Source organism: Carlito syrichta, unplaced genomic scaffold (assembly GCF_000164805.1).
Source record: "Carlito syrichta isolate Samal-C Ts95f unplaced genomic scaffold, Tarsius_syrichta-2.0.1 Scaffold316376, whole genome shotgun sequence".
Classification (NCBI taxonomy): Eukaryota; Metazoa; Chordata; class Mammalia; order Primates; family Tarsiidae; genus Carlito; species Carlito syrichta.
Window position 1 is genome coordinate 658,492 of NW_007260472.1, and position 19,002 is coordinate 677,493.

The window sequence follows — 19,002 nt, forward strand, 5'->3', positions numbered from 1 at the left end:
CCAGGCCGAGACAGGTGAGGAGGGAAATAGAGTCTGCGAGGGAAACGCGTGGGCCTGAGCGCAGAAATCTCTGCCTAGGTACGGATGGGCCAAGGGGAAAGCTCCTAGGACTTTCTTGGAGGAGGGCAGGGTTCTCTGCAAGAGCCCTGCGAGACTCTCCAAACAGCGTTGGCACCACACCGCTCACTCCCCCATGCCACTCTAGGCAACTTCTCTATGCCCTCTCCTAGCATCCTGTATTGGAAAACAAAGAGAATACCTTCCTTGTAGGAGCATGATGCTGACACAATGGACCGGTGGTTCTCCTTCCTTATCCTTGAATCCTTTGATACACTCCTGGCCCGCCCTAGCTACCCTGCCCCAAGATAGAAAATAATTAAGAGCTTCCCTGCAGGAGAGAAACGGTGGGTCAGGTGCACAGTGCCAGGCGCTGTACACTGGACTTGTCACAACAACCCTCTTTGACTGGTACCGTCATCGTCCCCATTTTGCAGAAAAGTAACTGAGACTTAGAAAAGTAATTTTCTCTAAAGCCCCTCAGCTCAAGTCAGAAGAGGAACCTAGCAATCTGATGCCAGAGCCAGCTCTCTCAACTGCTTATTAGCTGGCTTCCCTTTCTGTCCTGTACATCCTATTTCTGCCATAACAGATGACCACAGACTTAATGGCTTGAAACCACACCCGTGTATTTGCTCACAGTTCCAGAGGTCAGAAATCCAGGCATTATATGACTGCATTTCTGCTCTGTTTTCACAAAGCCAAAATCAAGGTGGCAGGGGGCTGGGAAGGGGAGGCAGCGTGCTCATCTGGAACACAGGGCTGTCTTGCAAGCTCCTGTAGTCGTGGCAGAATCCAGTTCTTTGTAATAGGACTGAGGTTCTCGCTTCCTTGCTGGCTGTCAGCTGAAAGCCTCTCTGAGCTCCTACAGGTCTCCCACATTCCTTGCCATGTGGTCCCCTCCATCTTTAAAGCCAACAAAGAAGAAGCTCCCTCTCATCTAATTCCTCTGATGATTTGAATCTCCTGCTTCAGGAAAAGCCCAGTTCCTTTTAGGGGCTTATACGATTTGGTCGGGCCCACCCCAGGTGATCTTGCTTTCTTAAAGTCAACTGTGCCATTTGCCTAATATAATCATAGGAGTCAGGATCCCATCCCCAGCTCCCCTGGAACATCCAGGGGGTATATTAGGAGGCAGGAATCATGAGGGCATCTTAGAATTCTGCCTACTCTGTACCCAGTATGCACTCTCTCTATTCATGACACGTTTAATACTTCCTGAAGGTCCTTGGGGCGGCCTATTCACCAACCAGTTTGGAGCATTTTTATACTTTCACCAGGACAGTCACGCAGATTCACATAGAATGGTATACAGTGATCTTAATATGAGACACTGGTATGTCCTTTTTCATTCCTCTTCCTCCAGCCTCATCCCATGGTCCAAATCTCAGAGAGGCAGATTTTTGACTCAGTACATGACAGAAAAGAGGAAATCGATAAAGATGTTTGCGATTCCCATTTCCACGGATAGAGAAACTGAGTCTGAGACAAGACTCCAGCCCAGTGCCCTCTGCAGAAGAAGACCCTCAAACGCAGCTCCTGTCATGCTACTGACACTTAGACCACCCCATGACACAGTGTTTCCTCACTGTGGGTGGATGTTTTTTGGCATTTTTTTTTTTTTGCTTGAGTTGGAGTCTCACTGTCGCCCAGACTAGAGTGCAGTGGCCGCTCCCGGCCACCACAGCCTCGACCTGCTGGGCTCCGGCGATCCTTCTGCCTCAGCCTTCCGAGTAGCCGGAATTACAGGCATGCGCTACCACACCCGGCTGATTTTTTGTTTTATTGTAGAGATGAGGTCTCGTCAAGTTGCCCAGGCGGGTCTCGAACCCGCTGGCTCAGGCAATCCACTCACCTCAGCCTCCCAAAGCGCTGGGATTACAGACTGAGCCACCAAGCCCGGCTGTTTTTTGGCATTCTTAACACCAAGGTCCATTTAAATGGATGTCAGATTCACTAATGCACAATCAGAGATACAACTTCGTTTGATTCGGCCTCTTTTTTCACTTGTTTTCATATCAAAGGGATTAAACCTCTTTGCTGGACTTGAAGCTCTGTCTTTTCCAAAGACTTTCACCATGTCTCAGCACAGCTTCCCATTCACAGACAGGAGAAGACTGAAGAAGAAGAGCAGTAACCAGCTTGATGGGGTTTAATAGGATTTGCTCAAGTTAGTGCCTTTTCCTGCGTCCTGCAGAGTAGTGAGCATACTCGGCTCTCTCAGGCCAGACCAAAGCCTTCCTGCCTGCTCTCTCTCCAGGCAGTTCAGCACAGACCCTTGGTTCAAAGAAGCAATGCTGGAATATACATTGCAGGAGGATTGGCTCTGCATTTATCATCTTCACTGCTTTATGTACAGCTCCTAGCATGGGGGCTGAGCTGTAGTAGTTTCTCAATTAATGCTTGCTGATTGGATGTGTAATTAATAGAAAGGATCTTGAAAACCTGATAAAAGAAACTCATCTCTATTGTCTTTCAAGATCCTTTTGACTTGATGAGGACAGAACTGGAAGCCAGGGTTTCTTGCATGGGCTTTTACTTACCTCAGACGAAATCTAGATAGTAGTGGCTCCATTCCAGTCAGCTTGTACTGCCCTACAGATCACTCAATGGGACTTTAGCTGCTTAAGTGCTCTGTGTTCCTCTTTCTTCATCCTTAAAATGGGATCAGCAGGATATTACATTACATTTCAATTAAAGGAGGGCTTATGAATATATATGTACATTTAAAGTTATATTTATATTATTTACATGAATCCCCATGGTGGCTCCCAGGGCTGGAGGAACAGAGAATATTTATCTGGGATTTAAAGCAGAGTAAACAGAGGCAAAGAAAGTTTTTCCTCTTTGGATCACAGAGCAAATTTGTTGGACACTGAGCTAGAATCCAAAGCCGACCTTAGGTTGAATGAGGAACACCTGCAGACAAGTCCAGCACATGTGGAGAATGTATCCCAATGTCATATCAAAAGTAAACTGCCTTTTCCTGTCTGCCAGACACAAAAAGTTTTCAGATCTGGGCTGAAGTGTCCTAGAAAACATTTTCCTGTTTCTAGTATAACACAAGGCCTTCGCCTACAAGAACGTTAGTGAGTATGTTTAAAAATAAAGAAGGAAACAGTGCAGAAAATCAGCAGAAAGCTGTTTTCCCCGAAGAGCTGCGCGCAGGAGGATGTGTGTTCCCATGTGCCCCGGCTGATGACTCACTCCTGTGGGCACTGAGCCTGCCCTGCCCAACCTCGGTGGCTCGGGCAGTCTGAGGTGACACTCCTACTGGAACCCTGTTGGGTTTCACAGCTGGGGTCCCCAGAACACACAGGGCCTCGGGATCACCAGCAGTTTTCACCATCTCTGGGCACCTATGTTGGGATCTTCAGTACAGTCTCCTACCTGGCATGGAGAAGATTCCTGCCTGGGATTCTGCAAAGAAGCCTAGGCATTCTCCTTTTTGTTCCTTTTATCTTTGTCACTGCCACATGAGGAAGCAGGGATCAGATGGCCCTGTGCAGAACGGGAAATGGCCAATAAATGCCTGAGACAAATAGCCCTTCACATAACCCTTCAGTATGATGTTTTAAAGGATACCTTGAAATTGCTGCAAGCACCCAGGCAGCAAAGGAGAAGGTCTGTCAGGATCCCCTGACTTTCCAAGATGGGTGAAATCTGCCTTGGTTTTTCAACGAGGCATTTGGCTCATTGGTTGACAGAACGTTTACCAGTTGTTCTATCAGGTACATGGTTTCCTGATATTTCTTCCAGCCAAATCCAAGGCTGGAGTCACCCCAACAGTGGCAGCAGGGAAGTTCCTGCAAGGAACTACCCTAGACCATCCTGATATATGTTAGTTGGGATTCCAAAGAAGAAAGTACTTAACTCCAAGGTGATCAGTCCAAAGCACTTGTTAGGGAGAACTCATACAAAGTGACAGACAGCAAGAAAAAAAAGATGTTCTGCCTAGATATGTCTGCAAATAAGGGCACTGAGTTGTGGAGTTATTTGGCTAAAAGCTGGGCTAGTTCCTGTGTGTTTCACAGCGTGTCTGATCTTTCAGTGTTTTAGGCAACAGCCTAAACATGTTCTTTTAGTGCCTGGGAATATTCAAAGTTGAACCCAGCAGAGAAAACATGCAGCTGACCAGGTGACAGAGTGGCTTAGGTACTCTGTGTTTCTCCATCAGGACAAAGGAAGAAAGTGTGGCGGGAGGTTGGGCGCCCCACATCTCGGAAGTAGAGTGCCTCTGAAATCAAAGAAAACTTGCTTATAAAGATGGAGGGCTGAATGACAGTATCCCTCAGGTGACTTCTCCCAGGATCAGAAACTCATAGAACTTTCTGGAGGGAGCCATTCATCAGTCTGAGCATAAGCCACAGAACACCAATGTCTGCAAGGCATTGTATGGCAATCTGCTGTGGTTAAGGCCCTGGGCTGAAGCCAGAGAAACCTAGATCCAAAACCTCACCTGGCCACATGCCACTTGAACTTCATTTATCTCCTCTGAAAAAAAATGGAGGGATAATAACAGTATTTGTCTAATAACTTTGTTGTGAGAATTAAAGGAACTAATGGATATAAATTTCTCAGCATAGTGCCGGTTTATGAGTGCTCAGACATTTAGGCTGTCATTAAAGAGATTCTCATGGTCTTTCCTATCTTTGTCAGAGTCTTAAGGCATTTTTTAAATGAGTTTGAGCCAACGTCAGAAAAACACTACCGGGGATTGCAGGTGTCTGGGTGTCTCTTGGAAGTGTGGCAGGTACTTCAAAAACCTTTTACAGCCCTTTTGAAAACCTTGGGGGCATTAACATCCTCCTCATCTCAGTTTCCTGGGAATAACTGAATAGCTGAATCAAAATTTTTAATGATGGATCTACACAGCAATTTGTCATTTTAGTTAGTGTCAGATGGCCACAGATGACCCACTCAGACGGCAGGAGTGCCCACTTGGCAAGTCAGACACATGCTGCCTTTTCTTTTCTGTCTGCTTCTAAAGATCTCAGATAAAACAAAGGGAGACGCAAGGTGTAAAGGGAATAGCACAGGCTTTGAGCCAGATGAGCAGGAATCCACATATCAGCCCTGCCTGATATTTGGTGGCCTGGGTGTCACTTAACCTCGTTGGAACTCCATTTTCAAGGAGAGTTTGTTTATAACATTCATTTATTTCTTCAATAAGTACATTTTTTAGTACATTTAGTATTGCCAGGCTCGGCTATAGGTGCTTGAAATATATCAGGGAACAGAATGGGCACAAAATTCTGCCCTTGTGAAGGCAATATTCTGATGGCAGAAGAGAGACCATTAGAAATAAACTTGATCCATAAGCAAGCAATATAGTCTCTGTATAGTGGGGATTCTAGTATCTAATGCTAGGGGGTTGTTCTGGTGACAATAAGTGACAATTTGTGTGTGATGCATGAGACATAGCAGGTATTTAATAAATGGCTGCCATTATGACTTTAAAATTTTCTTCAGATTTCCCAAATCCTCTAAACATTTAATGTGCAGTCTGCACCCAAGTGCTGTTCATTTATTCATTCAACAAACACCTATTGAGCATCCATCATGTGCTAGAATTTGTGCTAGGCACTAGGGAAACAAAGGAATCTCTAAGAGAATGAAGCCCCTGCCATTGAGAGTGTCACTGTCTGACCCACTAGGTAGCAAAGGAGAGGACTGTGAAAGCCCAGAGGCAAGAGTGACTCTCACTCTTGTGTTTCTGTGAGTCAGAAAAGTTCACTTCACTGATGATGTCTTTTTTCTTTTTATCTCATAAGCCCAGGTATGGCTGGTGACTCTAGGAATGCTATGAACCAGGACATGGAGATTGGAGTCACTCCCTGGGACCCCAAGAAGGTTCCCAAGCAAGCCCGCGATTACGTCCCCATTGCCACTGACCGCACGCGCCTTCTGGCCGAGGGCAAGAAGCCCCGCCAGCGCTACATGGAGAAGAGTGGCAAGTGCAATGTGCACCACGGCAACGTCCAGGAGACCTACCGCTACCTGAGTGACCTCTTCACCACCTTGGTGGACCTCAAGTGGCGCTTCAACCTGCTCGTCTTCACCATGGTCTACACCATCACCTGGCTGTTCTTCGGTTTTATTTGGTGGCTCATTGCTTATATCCGGGGTGACCTGGACCATGTGGGTGACCAAGAGTGGATTCCTTGTGTTGAAAACCTCAGCGGCTTTGTGTCTGCTTTCCTGTTCTCCATTGAGACCGAAACCACCATCGGCTACGGCTTCCGGGTCATCACAGAGAAGTGTCCAGAGGGGATCATACTCCTCTTGGTCCAGGCCATCCTGGGCTCCATTGTCAACGCCTTCATGGTGGGGTGCATGTTTGTCAAGATCAGCCAGCCAAAGAAGAGAGCGGAGACCCTCATGTTTTCCAATAACGCAGTCATCTCCATGCGGGACGAGAAGCTGTGCCTCATGTTCCGGGTGGGCGACCTTCGCAACTCCCACATCGTGGAGGCCTCCATCCGCGCCAAGCTCATCAAGTCCCGGCAGACCAAAGAAGGGGAGTTCATTCCCCTGAACCAGACAGATATCAACGTGGGCTTCGACACGGGCGACGACCGTCTCTTCCTAGTGTCTCCGCTCATCATCTCCCACGAGATCAACGAGAAGAGCCCCTTCTGGGAGATGTCTCGGGCTCAGCTGGAGCAAGAGGAGTTCGAAGTCGTGGTCATTCTAGAAGGGATGGTGGAAGCAACAGGTAAGGGGCTTTGTCCTCCTCGGCCACAGACTCCCCCTGCCACACCATAGACTCGGGCCCCTGTGGCTCCAGAAGATGAAGTCTGGCAAGACCTCGTCTCTACAATAAATCAAAAAATTAGCTGGGCATGGTGGCACATCCCAGAATTCTCAGGGATGGCACAGTCGACACGTTCAGTCCCTAAATTGTGATCTGAGGTATTGTTACTCAAGAGAGAATGATCAAATAGCTCACACTGACTGGGTCTTTCCCACTTCCAGGCACAGTTCTAAACTTTATTTTATTTTATTTTTTAAGTTGGAGTCTCACTCTATCACCCAGGCTGGAGTACAGTGGCAAGCTCACGGTCACTGCAGCCTTGACCTACTGGGCTCAGGCGATCCTTCTGCCTCAGCCTTCCAAGTAGCTGGAACTACCGGCATGTGCCACCATGCCCAGCTAATTTTTTGATTTATTGTAGAGACGAGGTCTTGCCAAGTTTCCCAGACTGGTCTTCTCAAACCCCGGATTCAGGCAATCCTCTTACCCAGCCTCCCAAAGTGCCAGTATTACAGGAGTGAGCCAACATGTCTAGCTAGTTCTAAACTTTAAACATTTATTATCTCATGGAAAGTCCTTTCATCCTTATGAGATAGTTTTTATTAAGGTCCAAATAAAGAAACAGAGGCACAGACAGGTTATATTATTTGCCCAGGAGCAAGTGCTACTAGGTCATAGAGCCAGAATGGAACTGGAGGTAGGGTATCCCAGGGCCAGCACTCATTTTCAGCAGGCCAAACTGCCCCATCCGAGAGCAACAGTGTTATTCAAAAAACAGTTTGCTTATCACATGACTTTGGGAAACACAAGGTGAAGCTGAGGTAAGCTGGTTTCTTTGCAGTAGGATTTCATGGCCTCTTTGCATACTGGGAATCTCATCATCAAAAGGACACTATGCAACATTTCCCAAACTCAACAGGGCTCTCACCCAACCTTGTTTCACGGAGAAACCTATGCCCCAGACCTGGGGCTTGGGCTCTTTCTGGTGGGCCCTCTCCATAGCAGCCTGCTCCGCTACTTCCTATAGAAGTGGACTTAGGAACTCAGGGCCTGCAGGGTTCCTGTCTTGCAAAAAACAGTGCATCCATGCTGAGACATCACCATCCGTGTATGACCAAGAAAAGATCCTCTTTGTGGCCAGCATGGCACCTCCCTGCTCAGCTATTGACTCTCACAGGCAGTTGGCAGTCAGGAACCTCCCTGATTCCTCAGATCTCTGGGAGGTGGCTTGTGGGATCCTAAGGCCTGAGGAAGCCCAGGTCTGGCTGACAACCACAGTCCTTACCCCACCTTCTCTTGGGCAAGGGAGCCCCCAGCAAAACCCTACATCCTGCATATTTCCTTTCTTCCTCTTGCCTGCCTCTCTTTTCTTTTTTACCCGGTAGACTGAGCAGCAGGTCTGACCCTAACAACGACTTAAAGAAAACTCACTTATGCTTTGAATGATACATGTATATTTTTCTAATTCTTGAAAACCACAGTGTAGGGCTGGCTCCTGTCTCGTTTTGCACATATGGAAGCTGAGCCTCAAAAGGCTCATGTAGACATATGTGTTTCTACTCAGGTCTTTCACTCACAAATCTAAGCTTTTTCAACCATGCCACACTGACTCCCTAAAATATGAGTCCTGCCACAGAGATGGCCAGGCAGGAAGCTGGTTGCAAGATGAAGGACTCAGAGTGTCTACAAGCCTTCCCATTTGGGAGTCACTGCAACCAGAAGGGTTCGCTAACAGGCTCCAGGGACTAGTGCCAGAGGGGGCTGTTTGACCATCTGCTGGAGGCCGGATCCTGGCCAAGCAGCATATGTTGGTGACTGGGGAAGCCCCTGGGCCGAGGACAGTCAAGATGCAGGAAGCTTCCCCCCGTAGAGCTGAGGCACGCAGGCTACTCTGTCCTTGGCACTGGGATCAGGGTCAGAATACAGGCTGAGTTTATGGGGGGAAGAGCTCCACTCTGAAGCCACAAAAAAGGATCAGATCAGAGACATGAGGACATATAAGAACGCCATGCCTGACCACTCTCCCCACAGTCACCCTCACTGCCACCAGCTATGAAGCAGGGAGAGTGCCTGTTGGCCCCACAGCAGAGGGAGCAGGTGCTGACTGGCCCCTCTGGCTCCTCCCCTGATGTTTCCCTCAAAGTCAGTGGCCCAACGTTACCTTGTTACTGTTTGATCTCCTCCCCTCCCACAACCTGCTCTACGTTTGCTCCATCCAAGGCATCATAGTGGAAATCCAGGGAGATAAGAGCAGGAGACCCTGTCCACATCTGTTCTGATTTCAACAACTTGAATGGCTTGGTTTCAGACTTAGGGAACCAAGCTTGGGAGGGAATTCAGGCCTTGGCCTGAGTAGCACAGCTCCACCATATCCCGCTGGTGTGCGTTTGGACCAATTACTTGTCAGCAAAATGATGAAAATCAATCTCACCGCGTTGCTGAGAGGATTCCAGATGAAGCACAGCACCCTATGCAAAGCACTGTGTCTGACACCTAGAAAATTCCTTCCAAATGCACTGAAAGATGACAAGGACACAGGCAGCATCTCTAGCTACAAGGCAGCTCCCTGCCACATCCCAAGGGACAGGATAGGAAGAGGAGTAAGATGAACCGAAAGAGCTTGCCCAGAGGCCCCTGTGGAGGTCCTACCCCACTGTCTTTCCTGAGGCCCTGGGAACCTGCAGACATCTGGCCTGATCTAGGCTGGTCAGGGCCCAGTTAGGACCTCTACAGCTCTGCGGAGGTGGTCGGGGAGGCGGGAGGGGGAGGTTGGGCAACAAGGGTGAAGACTGAATGCAGAGGTTCAACCTAGGCAGACTTCCCTAAGAGGAGAAAGCAGGCTCTGAGTCCCTCACCATGTGCAGTGTAGGGATGGGAAGCAGACTTGGACAAGACCTAGTGTGTCTGAGCCCCTCCCGGAGAAAGCCCAAAGTGGGACCTGGAGAAGGGTTCTCCTTCAGCACCCAAAGATCATGGGCCCAGAAGATTAAATATCAGAAATCTGCTTCCCTGTAACCCTAAGAGCAGAGGTTTCCTCATCCATAAAAAAAGCTGCCCTCCCTCTCTGGAGATAAAGCAACACCTAAAAATAACATAGGCATGGCAAGGGCTGAGTGTACAGGGAACAGAGGCATCGGGGTGCCCTTAAATCAAAGAACCAAGTTTTGTGCATGTGTCTGCTTTTTTCCTGTGTGTATGTGTGTGCATGTATGTGAGTGTGGAGCCTTCCATATGTGTCTTCACATATGTGTCTACCCCATACAATCCCTACGTGATCTTGAGGCTTGTCAGCTTCTCTGTATTCATTCATTATGGATTTAGCTTTGGTCAAGTCCATTCCTCTTTTCCCATCTCAGTCTTCTAGACCTAAATGTGGTTTTAGGAACCATGTCCCTGCCTCCAACTACTCCAACAAGCATTCACTCCAGTTTCTAGGAACCTGCTCCAGAATCTTGTATGTTGATGTATAATTTTCTGCTTCCACCACACCTCCAGGGCAAGGACTGTGTCTTATTGAACTTCACACCTCCACTGTGTTTATCACAAAGTAGATACTCAGCAAATACTTGGATGATTGGATGAATGGATGAATGGGTAAACAAATGGATTGATGATTGGATGGATGGATGGGTAAATAGATAGATGGATAAATGGATGAATGAGCAGATGATTGAATGGATCCTTGGAAGCAGGGAGGGAAGGAGGGAAGGAAAGAGGGAAGGAGGGAGGGAGGGAGTGAAGGAGGGAGGGAAGGAGTGAAGGAGGGAGGGAGGGAGGGAAGATTGCATCTTAATGCTTGGGCTTCTGTTTCCCCAGGCATGACTTGCCAAGCACGGAGCTCCTACATGGATACAGAGGTGCTCTGGGGCCACCGATTTACGCCAGTCCTCACCTTGGAAAAGGGCTTCTATGAGGTGGACTACAACACCTTCCACGACACCTATGAAACCAACACACCCAGCTGCTGTGCCAAGGAGCTGGCAGAAATGAAGCAGGAAGGCCGGCTCCTCCAGTACCTTCCTAGCCCGCCCCTGCTGGGAGGCTGTGCTGAGGCAGAGCCAGATGCAGAGGATGAGCAGGATGGAGAGGATGAGCCCCAGGGGCTGAGTGGGCCCCGGGAGACCAGGGGCTCAGTGTGAGGGCTACCCTCTCTTCATGATCCCTCCTCACTGGCTTCTAGGAGCACAGATCCTGCAGAGTTGGAAAGTGGGAGGTAATAGCTCAGTGTGCTGTGTGGGGCCCAGGAGCTGTCAAGGACGGGAGGAGACACATATCCAGCCCTCGTGCTCCCAGCTCAGGGCCCCTCTGAGCAGGTGGCATCCTGTCTGGGCCCGCCATGGCAGTGCCACCTCTGTCAGCACTGGCTAAGGGCCAGGCCAGGATGGGTTTCCTCACAGTGAATGCCACAAGGCGGCATCTGTTCTCTCTCTGCACATTGGTCCTGGGTCACCTCCCTTCTGGGTCTCACAGGCCCCTCCAGGAGCTGACACCTCGAGAAGGTCATCACCCCATTCCCTTCATTCCTACCACCATGAGGCTTCTCATGGATTCAGAGAGGAGTACTTCTTCCTGATGGAAGCTCAGACCTCCAGTCCAGGGTGAGCTCACAGAGTCCTCGTGGGTTAAGGTCTGTCTGAGTCATGTAAGCAATTCCTTTAAAATCAGACACCAATGACCAGTTCTTGAGAGCTACAGAGTACACAGCCCTTGATGATCTGTTGTTATCTGCAAAGTGTGTGTGTTTTTCCTGTGCTGTGTTCCGCATTTCCAGTATAGCCTAGCGGATAGTTGATTTCATTAGAGTGACTTTTAGAGGGTGGTCTGGAGCTACAGAGCCCCTCTGAGCAGAGTAGTGGCATCACAGCTTTCTGGCCCACCTCCAGTCACACTGTGCCCTGCACCTCCCACCAAGGGCGAGCCCCAAAGCTAGGTCTTTTCTAGGACTTTTTGGCCTGAGAGCCTCAAAGTGCTTCTAGCCTTCTCTGTAGCTTTCTTTCACAATCACAGAACGCCTGTGGTGTGATCTGGGAGAAAGCGGAGTTTCAGAAGGCAAGATGAGCCGGGCGGCACTGAAACAGGAAGGGCAGAGAGACATGAAGCACAGGAAAAGGAAAGTTGAAAACACTGTAGGGGAAGCACCTGCCCCAATTGTTGCCAAGACAGTGACTTCAGGGCTCAACACATCTTCACTGTCAAGGTGAATGTTGGGATGTAACTCAAAAGTTAGAGGTGACTGCAGCGGCAGCTCTACCATCAAGCCCAGGCTGGACCAAACTCTCAGGCTGCTGCTGAAAGGCCCTGGGCCTCCCCACCCCTATAGGCAGGGCTCCCATGGGCAAGTCACTCTGGAGGGTAGGGGTGATATCCAGGGAAGGGGAAGGGAGCAGCGACCTCCTCCCAGCCTGGAAATAGGGGGGTGAGAGGAGTCAGTGGGAGAATTACGGGGGGCATGAATGTTAAAAAGGTAGAGAAGAGCCTTAAAATTAACAACTTCAAGGCTTTTCTTTTCCACACTAGAGGCCTAGGCAGAGTGAGACTGGATAACTCAGTGCAGATTAAGTTGATGAAGGCTGGGTTGAGACAGACAAACAGGCAGCCTTCTGGTGAGCTGACCTAACTTGGGGAGAGAGTGCAAATGTTCCTGGGTCACAGAACTGCTCAGCCCTTGCCCATCACTTTCACAACTCTCAGCTGGCCTGGGGAAATATTTTCCTGCTCTGAACATGGAACACCTTTCCCAGAGCAGGAATAGAGCTTCAGAAAGTCAGAAAGTTGAAGCAGAGAAAAGGGGACACCTTTGGAACTCAGGCTCGGTTCCCCTTAGGCTGGATCTTGAGAGGTGGGGCCAGGGGCGCAGTGGGCAAGCAGGGTCTTCCCAGCAGGGCGCCAAGTCTGTTCCAGGCATCCTTCTGAGTGAAGCAGGCCTTGGAAGGAATGGGGAACAGGCTGGCATCCCCTCTCAGGGCTCAAAGGAAAGGGAAGCAGACAGTGCCTCAGCAGGGGAGCTACATGCAGTCAGGAGTCCAAGGAAGGGAGCCCATCGCTAAGACCAAGACCAGATGCCGTGGGGGTGAGGGGGGTATAACTGGAGCGCTTGGGTGGGGGCTAGCACACCCCAGGCTTGCCAGTCCCTAGGCTTATAGTAGCAAAACACACTCTTGCTGGATCCAAAGACTATCTTGGCCAGAACGCAGCCATGCCCACTGGTTATAACCCTCAGAGAGGCAACTGAGCAAGGAAAGGAAGCTGCTGGTGAAGCTGGTCTGAGAGAGGACAGTACCCTAGATCCTGTTTCCCATTGCCTCCATTTACAATTCTGAAGCATCCCTGGCTGGCCAAGTGAGCCACTCTTCAGTTTTCTCACTCTGCCCATGACTTCCATGAGCCATGGCCACCCCACTTCTCTCCAACCAACTAGAAGCTACAGAGACCATAGAAGAGGAATTAGTCAATACAGTTCTAGTTTAAAGCTCCCTGATAGGCCAGGGCCAACATATACTAGGATTCTTAAAATACAACTTCCAATGTGCCTATTCTGTTTTCTTTCTTTCTTTTTTTTTTTTTTTTGAGTTGGAGTCTCACTCGGTCACCCAGACTGGAGTGCAGTGGCCGCTCCCGGCCACCGCAGCCTCGCCTGCTGGGCTCCGGCGATCCTTCCGCCTCAGCCTTCCGAGCCTATTCTGTTTTCTATCATGGAAACTTAAAAGCAAGAAAACCTCCCTTCAGATCCCCAAAAAATCCCCTTCTTGGTGACCAGTCAATCCAACTAAAGTTTGAAAAGTTCTTCAAATCATTTTCTGGAAGTTATCAAATAAACGTGAACTTATTAAATGCAAAGCCTGATGATGGACAGAGTTTCAAGGGGTTACAAAGCACGGCTCCTGCATGCAAACCCCTTACAGGTCGCCATCCTCTGTGGCCAGGCTCTGAGCCTGTACCATCACTTCTCATGGACTACAGGAAGCTGAGCCCGGCTTGAAGATGGGGGTCACTGATAATTCCCACAGTCCTCAGCATCTCCAAAATCTTCGCTTGTCAGATCCTGGAAGTTAGGGGAGCTGACTTCCTGCCTTAACTTCCTTGTCATTCCTCTCTGGAAATGTCCCCTGTAAGGGAGAAGCCCCTAGGAACTCAGAAGATTCGTTCCCACTAGTTTTCCTCACTCAACTAATCTGAAACCTGATGGATGTTGTCACCATTGCCTGAAGGACCCTGTTCCCAGGCCAGAGCAGAATGAGCACTACCCACGACTCTCCCCCTTCAGACCTCACCCCTGCCGGTCTCCTATGCATTTGGAGGGCTCACTGCCCATCATTTCCCTCCACTGCTTTGAGATCCTGGCTCAAGCAGATACCTCGATGGAGAAGAGAAGCCCCTGTGTGTTGGGGAGCGCCCTCCCTGCTCATGGTCTATGACTGGGCACCTTCTTCCACACTCCGTATCCCACAGCTTAGTCCAGCCCGTCTCAACTCTTTGTCACATAAGATGTGAGAAGCAGAGAAACTTAAGTTGCTTGTGACAAAAAAATTACAAAAAACAATGATTGCCCATTGTCGTTCAAGATTATGCAAAGCACATGTACCACTGGTCAAGCTCCTATGGGTGCCTGGCAGTGGGTCAGACTCTTTGCCTGGACACTTGTGCTTGATTCTCAAAACACTGCCGAAAAGATTTTCATGAGCTCTTGTTAGCCACGACACAGTCAAGTTCAGAGCAGTGCATTAGTTTGCTCAAGGCCACAGATAGTAATAAGAGGCAGGGCCTTGTGGCCAAGTGTCTCCCAAACAAACAGATGGGACCACCACCCTGTACAAACTTCCATGTCTGTGGCATCTCGCTGGGCTCAGGCAGCAGGGATAAGGAGATCCCTGGCTCTTGGGGTAGCTCCAGGCCGACTGTGTGCTGTGCCGTAGAGCCTCGGTTCCCCTGACAGCAACTGGCCCCTGTGACAGGCTCATTGGGAAACACCTTTTCTCGATTCCCAGAAAACTAATGAGCTGTGAAACGAGATTAGATGGGGAAGAATTGCTTTTGGGAAAAAGCCACTTACTCTGCTCGCCTTGGTTTTTGCTAACAATGTCTCCTTAAACTGCTGTGTCAAATCTCTTTCCCGTTGTGTAGGACTTGTCAATCTTCTTATGAAAAAGAACACCACTGCACTGCTAAAAATTCACCCAATAAAATGGACTTAACCTTGCAGAATTCTTTCTCATTTTAATCAGATGGCCACTCATTTCCCATTGAAATTCATTACCAGTTTGAGCAAACCTGTCCTTCTTGTTCTTGGTAACCTCAAAAGACAGCAACACCAGCCAGGCTGCTATCGAGGTAAGCATATGGCAAAGGTGGGGAGAAGAGAATTAGGTGGGGTACCTGCAGCAGGTGTCAGGCTCAGCCTCTGTAGGGGAAGTCAATGGCAGACGCAGAGCACAAGCATTCTGGGCTCTCACGCCAGCTCATTCACCCTGCCCCTAAAGAACTTCCAAACATTCTTTAACGTTAAATATTCACCATTCACATGACCCAAGTTGTGAGTCACTTAAAAAATATCCACTTTAGGGAGCCCCTGGACCAGCAGCCTGCATTCATGGCATACATTCACAAAATGATTGACACTGCTAAGTAGTGGGGAAGGGGCCGAGGACACGTGATATTTAATGTTGGTCAAGGGCTTCAGGATTCTTTTTTTTTTTGTTGAGTTGGAGTCTCATTCTGTTGCCCAGACTCGAGTGCAGTGGCCACTCCTGGCCACCGCAGCCTCGACCTGCTGGGCTCTGGTGATCCTTTTGCCTCAGACTTCCAAGTAGCTGGAACTATAGGCATGTGCTACCACACCCAGATAATTTTTTGATTTATTGTGGAGATGAGGTCTCGCCAAGTTGGCCAGGTGGGTCTCGAACCCATGGGCTCAGACCATTCATTCACCTCAGCCTCCTAAGGCGCGGAATTACAAGCTGAGCCACGGAGCCCGGCTGGCTTCAGGATTCTTTAAGTGAAGACCAAATGTCTGTTTCTGTTGAAATCATCATTAGCAGCAGAGAATTTAAGATTGGCTTCTGTGGTCACCCAACGGCAGTATTGAAGAGCTGAAATCTACAAAAGAGGCTAACTGAAGATTCCCCACTTAAACCATTCTGGAAGGATAAACAGCTGGCCAGGGCTTTGTTATAGAATGAGATGAGACACAACCTTTTAAGTTGGGAGAGGCCGCACAGTCCTGATGTGTAGGGGGCATTTTCCACCTCTGGCCCAGGAGCCCACCCATGGAAACAAGTTCTGAGAAATCTGTGCATATGACTTGGGCTAAAAGCAGGTGCAGAGCCGCTAAATCAGCAGTGGACAAAAGAGCACCTGGTAACCCTGAGGGTAAATTGCCTTCATGGTGGAAAAGACACACCCCCCCCAGGCCAGGAAGCTCTGGAAAGGGCTGGCAGCTTCCCCTAGGGAGGCCCCTTGCCTGGGAATTGCACTGGAGATGTGAAGTCAGGGGGAAATGGATCCCTGAAAGGGCACATTTGCCAGTCAAGCTTGGATTGTAGTTTGGGGAAGTAGAACTTGACATACAAATCTATTATTAATAAAAGCAAAAATTGGAATTTTACTCTTAGAAAACTCAGCCTGACCCAGAAGACCTGCTCTGCTGGTGCCAGGCAGAAGCCAACACTGATGCACACGCACCAGATGACTCTTTAGACATTATTAGACTCTAGGGATAAAGCGTGTTGACTTCTTTATGGTAAATAAACATCTAGGAAGGAGATTTGAAAAACAGAAACTTTTTCTCCAAGGGACTATTTACTCTTACTTAGAAACTGTTATTCAAATAACCTTGCTTCCCTTGATTGAAGCAAATTCCTACATCCCAGAGGAGAAATTCCTGAGAATTTGGGTGCATTCACATATACTTTGAGCTTTGTGTTTCTACAAAGTGACAAAAGTGTAAGTGAAGGGATCTTGGGCTGAGTGGGGTGAGGCTGCTAAGAAAGTAGTTGCTCAGCCTGTAATCCCGTGCCTTTGGGAGGCTGAGGTGAGTGGATTGCCTGAGCCCGCGAGTTTGAGACCCGCCTGGGAAACTTGGCGAGATCTCATCTCTACAATAAATCAAAATTAGCCGGGCACGGTAGCACTCGCTACTCGGAAGGCTGAGGCAGAAGGATCACCGGAGCCCAGCAGGTCCACCAGTGCGGTGGCCAGGAGCAGCCACTGCACTCCAGTCTGGGCGACAGAGTGAGACTCCAACTCAAAAAAATTTAAAAAAAAAAAAAAAACAAGAAAGTAGTTGCTATGCTTATGCACTTGGGATTCCATTCAGTGTACACACTGAATGTCATTGTCACACTCCAAATTGCTTCTTAAATAAACATGCTCATGGAAGAGGCTGCAGCCACTCTGTGTGATTTGAACCTTCAAGGCAGTCGCCGTTTCCTCTCCTGCCCGTGTGGTTACCTGGGGAAGTGAGAAACTGTGGCCATCCAGGAATTCACCCACCATCTGCTCCCTCATGGAGGCCAGCCCGCTGGCTCTGGTCCATGGAGACAGCTGGGAAAGAGGGAAGAGTGCTCGCTGAACCCAGGCTGCACCATGACAGATGAGAATGTGATTGTTTTACCACCCTGTGTCCTTCCATCCCATAATTGCATGGGGAGAGGCTTCATCCACCTTCCTCTTCAGATTAAGCACAGAATTCTGCCCATGGCACACCTCATCTTCGGAGGTCTTGTCCTTTTCATATATAAGATAAAATCTTGCGGGGCTGTGGCTCCTGTCACATTGGAACACTGAGCAGCTCAGGCTAGCTGTACTCAACCCTGTCCTTTAGGGTCTAGAAGCCACAGAAAATTCTAGATAACTCTTCATAAATACTTCCAAGTTGTACTGCTCAGGAATATTTCTGAGCATTCTGAACAAATTCATCCTGAATTTGTCGCACACCCCTCAGTGTCATATGCCGATGAGAATGCTTGAGGACCCTTCCTAGTGCCATATCCACTTTGCTCCTTTTCCCTCCTGTGGCTGGAGAATGGGCTCACTCAGTCGGCTACTTGGGTGTCAGGCTGCATGGGGGCGTGGAGAGAAAGAAGCCTTCCAGCTGCATGGTCCTGACCTTGACAGCTCATTTTGTATTCATTTCAAATAGACAGCATCTGAAAGAAAAAACTAGTCTCCTTTCAAGGCCCCAAGAGAGTTCCCTTCAAGAGGGACATTTCATTCTGCAAGGCAGTGAGTGCTCTGTGTCTGACATTTGTACAATATCTGCAAAGCTGGGATTGCTTGTATACTGTTCAGGGAAATCCAGCTCTCCCTCTGCCTCTTTTTTTTTTTTTTCCCTCTGCCTCTTACCCTTGCCCTTCAGGACCCTCTTTGTAGCTCACACTGCACTGGGCCCCACCTACCGTCAGGACATAATGCACCAGAGGCAGCCCCCAGCCAGGTTATACATCTTCCTCTGCAGAGCCAAAAAAACCTGTTTCTTTAAAAAAGCAAAAAACTGCCGGGCTCAATGGCTCAGCCTGTAATGCCGTGCCTTTGGAAGGCTGAGGTGAGTGGGTTGCCTGAGCCCACAGGTTCGAGACCGGCCTGGGCAGGCGAGACCTCATCTCTACAATAAATCAAAAATTAGCCGGGCGTGGTAGCATGCACCTGTAGTTCCAGCTACTCAGAAGGCTGAGGCGGAAGGATCGCCGGAGCCCAGCAGGTCGAGGCTGCGGTGGCCGGGAGCGGCCACTGCTCTCCAGTCTGGATGACAGAGTGAGACTCCAACTCAAAAAAAAAAAAAAAATGCCATCAAAAGACAGTGCCAAGTCAGGCCCAACCTTCATCCTCTTCACAGCTCCAACATACAGAGGTGCTGTGCGAGAGACTGTGCTCGTATCTCCAGGGAACTGGTTTTGACGGCGCCTCGTCCTGTAGCCGCGGGACCTTCTCAGTCACTGTGCACGAAGCCATAGTCTGTAGATCACAAGCCCGGGGCTCTCGAGCGTCTCTGCTGAGCTACACATGGCTACGGCCCGGGCATGGATTGGATCTAGGCGTCCCTTTTTCTTAGGTTACAACTACGAACACAGTTGCCAGGGATTTTTTTCATGGTCCAACTTAAAAAAAAAAAGCCGGGCTCGGTGGCTCAGCCTGTAATCCCGTGCCTTTGGGAGGCTGAGGTGAGTAGATTGCCTGAGCCCGCGGGTTCGAGA

The 19,002-nt window shown here is 49.1% G+C and overlaps 1 protein-coding gene across 1 annotated transcript in view; it reads left to right on the forward strand.

Moving 5' to 3' along the window:
• KCNJ5 (potassium voltage-gated channel subfamily J member 5) overlaps nucleotides 1–11,205 on the forward strand; it is a 26,096-nt gene extending 14,891 nt beyond the window's left edge. The window contains exons 3-4 of the mRNA XM_008074224.2: nucleotides 5,832–6,775; nucleotides 10,631–11,205. Of these exons, the coding sequence (XP_008072415.1) occupies nucleotides 5,839–6,775; nucleotides 10,631–10,953 (1,260 nt within the window). The 5' untranslated portion in view covers nucleotides 5,832–5,838 and the 3' untranslated portion in view covers nucleotides 10,954–11,205. The remainder of the gene's footprint in view (nucleotides 1–5,831; nucleotides 6,776–10,630) is intronic.
• Nucleotides 11,206–19,002: the final 7,797 nt, after the last annotated feature.